The 6,087-nt window shown below is 42.1% G+C and overlaps 1 protein-coding gene across 1 annotated transcript in view; it reads left to right on the top strand.

Moving 5' to 3' along the window:
- Positions 1-291: 291 nt before the first annotated feature.
- The window catches only part of POMT2 (protein-O-mannosyltransferase 2), a 22,264-nt gene continuing 16,468 nt past the window's right edge, over positions 292-6,087 (top strand). Inside the window, exons 1-5 of the mRNA XM_010153563.1 lie at positions 292-351; positions 1,135-1,239; positions 2,384-2,492; positions 3,350-3,458; positions 5,050-5,209. Coding sequence (XP_010151865.1) covers positions 292-351; positions 1,135-1,239; positions 2,384-2,492; positions 3,350-3,458; positions 5,050-5,209 — 543 coding nt within the window. The remainder of the gene's footprint in view (positions 352-1,134; positions 1,240-2,383; positions 2,493-3,349; positions 3,459-5,049; positions 5,210-6,087) is intronic.

The following is a 6,087-nucleotide window of genomic DNA, read 5'->3' as shown; positions in this document are numbered from 1 at the left end:
TAAGCTCAGCCTGGAATCAGATGGACAGACTGGGGGTTTTGGAGTGCTAATCTCAAAGCCTTTTTTAAAAGGACCCTGCCTAGAATGGCTGAAGCACTCTCCTGATTTCTGATTTCCCAGTGAATTAAATGCATTGGCTCATACAGAATGTATGGCGCTAACCCTATATATGATGAAAAGCATGAGTCAAAAGACCTTCCTTCTTTTTTTTTTCTTTCCTGTCCAGCGTTATAGCCATTGTTGTTTTTTGTTTGTTTGTTTTTTAGTTGGGATGAAACTCATTTTGGGAAGATGGCAAGTTACTATATTAATCGGACCTTCTTCTTTGATGTCCACCCCCCTTTAGGGAAGGTAAACCACTCTTCTGCTAAATGTTCTAGAAGCCACAGGAGTGGGCCAACAAAGATCTTTGCCATCCTTCTGGCTGAAGGATGCGATGAACACCAATACTTTCCCTAACTGTTGTTGGCACCATGGTAATTTGAATTCTCTAACCAAAGCCTCAACTTGTATCTTTTCTTCTCTGTGAAAATGCTTTGAATATGGGAAAACAAAACAGTATCGCATGTTGGGTATTTGAAAGGCTTGACATTAAATATGAACATGGCACTTAGGTGGTTTGGAGGGGATATATAATAGAAGCCTACACTTCAAAGAAACCAAACAGTTCCTGATAGCTTGTGTGTAAATGAGACTGCTACCACAAAGGACCCTGAAAGCCTTGACATGCTATTCTGTAATCAAAGAACTTGTTCTGGCAACAATGTGCAGGGCTGAAGGTGCCTCCTGCCTCAGAAACATCATCTTGCTTTCAGGCTGAGTCTGCTTAAACTACATGAGTAAGGAGCTATAGGAGAATCTACAGACACAGAATTCTCTCTGCTAAATCCCACACCTGGTATTTCTCTTGAGCTTGCAGTCATCCTTATAATCAGCAGCCAAAATCCTTTGGACTCTTCTGATTTTGCCTTTAGACAAAGAGCATAAATATACATAAACTCTTGTTTGGATGTTGTGTTGGAATTAAGTCTGGATCAGACTTGGTTTCTATGAAAATCTTATCCACTTGATTGCTTGGTTACTCTTTCCTCCAGTGCAATTTCCCTGACCAGTTTTTTTACTTTTCCTCTTCAGATGCTGATTGGACTTGCTGGTTACGTTAGTGGATATGATGGCACATTTCCTTTCGAAAAGCCAGGGGACAGATATGAGCAGCACAGTTATGTGGGAATGAGAGGGGTAAGGCTCTCCAGGCTAGTATCAAGCTGGTTAGCTTTCCTGTGCTTTTCTGTACAGAGTACTATATCATATATACCACTTGCCTGGATCAGATCAGAGGTCTGTTACCCCGTGCCTTGTCATTAAGCTCCTTAGAAAAGTGTCCGTGGTTGTATTGTGAGTAAGTCTTAATGTCTGGCTTTGAAAGGCCAGGTAATAAAGTAAGGTGATTATTGAGGCTAACCCTTGCTGTTAATTAGTGGGACAGGTATCGTGCCTGTACTGCAAGGGGAACGTTGCTGGGCTTGAGCTTCTGCTCACTCCATTGTGCCTGGCTGCTTTGCTGGAGAGCCAAGGATGTCAAAAAGCCAGGATCACCCACTGCCACCAGCAGTTTGCCAGTACTAGTGACACCTAGCTGAGTAAGCTGGTGGAGCAGGGTGAGAAATTGCTATTCAGAATGGTATTCTGTCTGAAACCCTGGCTCTACTGCTGTCTAGGAAGACCAAGAGCCATAAAACTGACAGCAGATAACATGAGCCAAAGAAAGAAATAGTGGCCAATTGCTAATGCCTGGAAAGAAGAATAAAAACTGGGAAGGTGTATCTTCTTGGTTTACTTTTTGGGTCTCCGTCAATTTGTGGCTCTAGATTTCCCTGAGCCAAAGGTGGGAGAAGTGCTAGAACCAGATATTGTAGAGAACAAATTTTAATGTGAAGCTGCTTTCTCTTGTTTTGATTTCTGTTCTTCCTCCAACTATCCTCAGTCTCATTTGTGTAGAGGAGGCGATAAGGATCTGTTAAAGATCTAAGGTACAGGTGTATTTTGTTCTTAGAATTTCATATATTAAAATCTTGTTAAAATCAGCTGAGTATGGTGGATGTGTAGTGCACGTACTTGACATATCTTTTAATGAATATCTGATGTAATCTAGCAGGAGAATGACTGACTGCTGTTACTGACACCTCTAGAGACAGAACTGAGTAAGCAGTTGTCCTTCTCTGAACTGTGTTCGTTTGGCTTTTGTCTGGTGTTCTCAGTGAGTCGGTTCAGCTACTACAACACCTCCTGTGGTTGGTGGGTGTGGAAGATGAATGAAAGGGTGTGCGTGCATGTTCACCTTGAGCAGTGTTGTAATTTCTCCCGTGATCATCTTTTTCTGCAGTTCTGTGCGTTCCTTGGCTCCTGCCTCGTTCCCTTCGCCTACCTCACAGTGTTGGAACTGTCAAAGTCACTGCCAGCAGCCTTACTCACAGCTTTCATCCTTATTTTTGGTAGGTGTTCCTGCTACAGCGGAATCGACCATGTTAGTTGTTCAGAGTATTTAAGTTCTGCGTTATCGTGTGTTACGATAACCTACGATCCTAGCCAGAGGATATTGGGGTTAATGAGAGAGGTTCCCAAAAGCAAAGTAATTCTGCTCTCTAGATATGAGGCTTTTTAATTGGTGGTCCCCTTAAGAATTTGACAGTATTGTTTAGTTCATAGGTACTTCTGTATGGGCATAACCACAGTGTTGAACTACATTTCACCTCAATTTTAAGAATTTTTGTCGGATGGTGAGGAATGATTTTGCCCATTAGTGAAATATTGATGTCTCCCATATGAATTATAGAGGTATTTAACAGCCTGCTGCATTACTGTGGAAGAGTTCACAGTAAGAAATGAATTCCTTACTGAATTGAGCCAAGTAGAAATTAACATTGCAAATGGAGTTACCCAAATTGGGGTTTTGTGAGGACACACAGATATTGAGGCATGGAGACTTAAAATATCCAAGTCATACTAATTTTTTATAGGTAACATCTGAAAGATGATTCGTCCTGTAGCGTCCTCTGGCATCATGCTGGTGCCTTAGTAGGTAGATCATTGCTGTCTGTAATGCTCTCCTTCTGACTATGTTACAAACACCTCCCAAATGGTGTTTCACAGGTACTGCTGTACTGCCTGGTTTTTTAGGAGATTTTTTTTTTCATTTAGTACCCAAATAGAGGTTGAAATGTTCTGATCTGTTTCTAAAATTTCCCTCGTTCCCCTTCTCCTGATTACACTGAGGAAACTGGCTTCCTGCAATGTTAAGTTCACTTTGGAACTGCACACCTTTTTGACACTGTCATGCATCTGTTTGCAGATACGGGCTGTATTACTTTGTCCCAGTATATTCTGTTGGACCCCATTCTGCTGTTCTTCCTCATGGGAGCTGTTCTGAGTGTGGTGAAATGTAACAGCTGTGGGGATAGGTAAGATAAAGCTGATCATTTTCTTAAACTAGCTGTTCAACTTTCACAAGGCTAAAGTACTAGAACATGTCTGCCACTTGGTAGTTGGGGTGAATGGCTGAGATGAGGTTGTTTCAGGAAATTGGGAGGTGAAAACCACCCGTGGTAGGGAAGAGAAATTTTTAGTATGTGAAACTAGGGAGAAAGTATTGTGGCTGGGGTAAAACAGGAGGGAGACTTAAATAGATTATTTTAACACAATAGGAAATTTCAGCAGAAATAGTGTTTATGGAACTGCAAATCTTGAAAATGAAGGTTAAATCTTTTTAAAACTTGAAACAAAGCTAGTATAGGGTGTTGTAGATCAGAGAAGGAGGAATGGAAAATGGTTGGAGCTGGTTCAAGGCTTTGCTCCTTAATGGCAAAAACAATGATTTGTTATCTTGAACCGGTTGCTTTGCCTCCAGGCTGGAGTGTCACAGCTTATCTGTTACTGTAATCCTGCAAGCACTCATAAAATCCTGCTAGCTGAGGTAAATAGTGTAATTCGTTGGGTTTAAAGAAATTGGTACCAAAAATTTGAGAGAAATACAGCCAGGATGTCTCTGAATAAAGCAGGTGAGTTGCTCAGGATATTTGCTGTAGACCCATCCAGAGGGGGTTGGTGATTTATTGCTGTTTGGATATGTCAGAAGGCTTCCCTGTGACTGGGCTGCACAGAGTAGTTTCCCCACAATGCTTCCAAAAGCTTAGAATACTACGTTATATATGAGCAATTTTTGTTTCGTTAAATGTTCAAGAACTGATCATATCAATCTCAGTGAAACTGCAGCACACCTGACTAAAATGCAGCCTGCAGTGTCATGGGGGGCAGTTCAAGGCCATTCTCAGCAACACACACCCCAAGGAGTGCAAGCACTACCTTACAGGGCAGTGTTTGATCAGCTCTGTGTGCTTGACCTGAATTTATTTCTCACATCTTAGAGCTAATCCTGTTTTCAAACTAGTTGTTCTTATGCAAATTAAAAGCCAGCTCTAGGTATTGTGTTGCTTAGCAGGTCGTGGGGATTTTGTCTAGCAGAAATACAAGTGCCAAGGCATCAGGAGTCAGTAGGAAAAGGGTTTTAAATTCTGCTGTCATCTTTTCCTTGTGGTTCAATTTTAGTTTAGTTTGGGATTTGTTTGCTTTTTGCTGCAGCTTATGTTTGTGCTGCTTTGGGTAGATGTTTTCCACTGTGGCCTTTCTGCTTTAGGAAAAGTAGCTGTCCTCTTTCTCCTCTTCTCTCCATATCCTTCTGAGAGATATAAGTTTGCATTTTATGGAGCAAAAATCCTGGTTCTGTTTTCAGACCTTCCATGTGTTAGACTTTCTTCACACTAGTATTTTAGCTTATACCTGGTGTCTATGTCCCTTTCCTTAAATGGAAGACGTAGGGCTGCCCAGGCTTAAGTGTTGGGCCCTTGTGATTATCTTTCTATTCATCATGGGCTCCTGAGAAGAAGATGGAATGTAATGCTGTGGGGTAGCCAACTTGCTGTTTGTTTTCCTGATCGCAGATGCCCGTTCAGGTGGCCCTCCTTTACTCACCCACCTGCTCTGTCTGTCCTGCAGGCCATTTTCTGCTTCCTGGTGGTTCTGGCTGAGTCTGACTGGTGTGAACCTTGCTGGAGCAATGGGGGTAAAGTTTGTTGGCCTTTTTGTAGTACTCTTGGTTGGCCTGCACACAGTCTATGACCTATGGGACTTGCTGGGGAGCCTCAGCCTGTCACTGGTGAGTGTTGATTTTCTTTACACTGAGGGTTTCTTTGGGTTTTTTTTGGCTTTCTTTTGCCTTTGTAATTTTCCTGGTTATTGACAAGCATGGAACTAGCCACACAGTGATACTCTGTCTGCAACAAACAGGGGCATCTGAGGTGGATAATGATTAAAGAGGAAGGTTAGAATGGAAAACTATTGCCATATGTTTAAAAAGAAGCCACATATGTCAGTGGGATATAACGTCATAAGAGCACAGTAAAAAGGTGGTTGGTTTTTCGTGAGAGAAACTATTACCTTTCCAGTTGGATGTATTTTATTTCAGTCTAAGTTAAAAATGCTCACTGAGAATGGCTGTACAATGACCCAAAGCAAGATGCTGGCCAACACTGTTAGGTCCCCTAAGGAGTACATGCTACCTGGCCAAGGTACAGGCGTGTCTTGCAGCACTTGGTTTGCACAGGCAGCATGAGCTTAGGCTCTGCTTCATGAGGGTCCGGGGGCACAGCCCAAGTAGCAGTAACTTGCTACAGTCCATTGCGACTCATAGGCTTGCTCTGCAACTTGCAGTTTCCATAGCCAACCCTGAGGATGAAGGCAGCCATAACCTGCTCAATTTCACACACATTTAGTTCTCCTAAGCTCTAAGAAATTGGCTAGTGTGTTTGGGTGCCCTGTTCTAACATATTGCGTTTTATATTTGGGGACTGTGAAATCTAGTATTTGGAGAAACACCTTGATGTACCATTTACTGTCTTGCAACCAGCAAGAAAACAAATTCTTCAAGCACATCTTTTAAAAGGTGTTCAGTTCTGCTTTTATCTCGGCCTCTTCTGAAGCTTGGAAGTTCTTTATCTTTCACTTACTGTTTTTGTCCTGTTTGTCTCATAAACA

This window comes from Eurypyga helias, unplaced genomic scaffold, assembly GCF_000690775.1.
Source record: "Eurypyga helias isolate BGI_N326 unplaced genomic scaffold, ASM69077v1 scaffold15906, whole genome shotgun sequence".
NCBI classification, from domain to species: Eukaryota; Metazoa; Chordata; class Aves; order Eurypygiformes; family Eurypygidae; genus Eurypyga; species Eurypyga helias.
The sequence above is the reverse complement of the archived record's forward strand: the minus strand, read 5'-3'. Positions and strand labels throughout refer to the sequence as shown.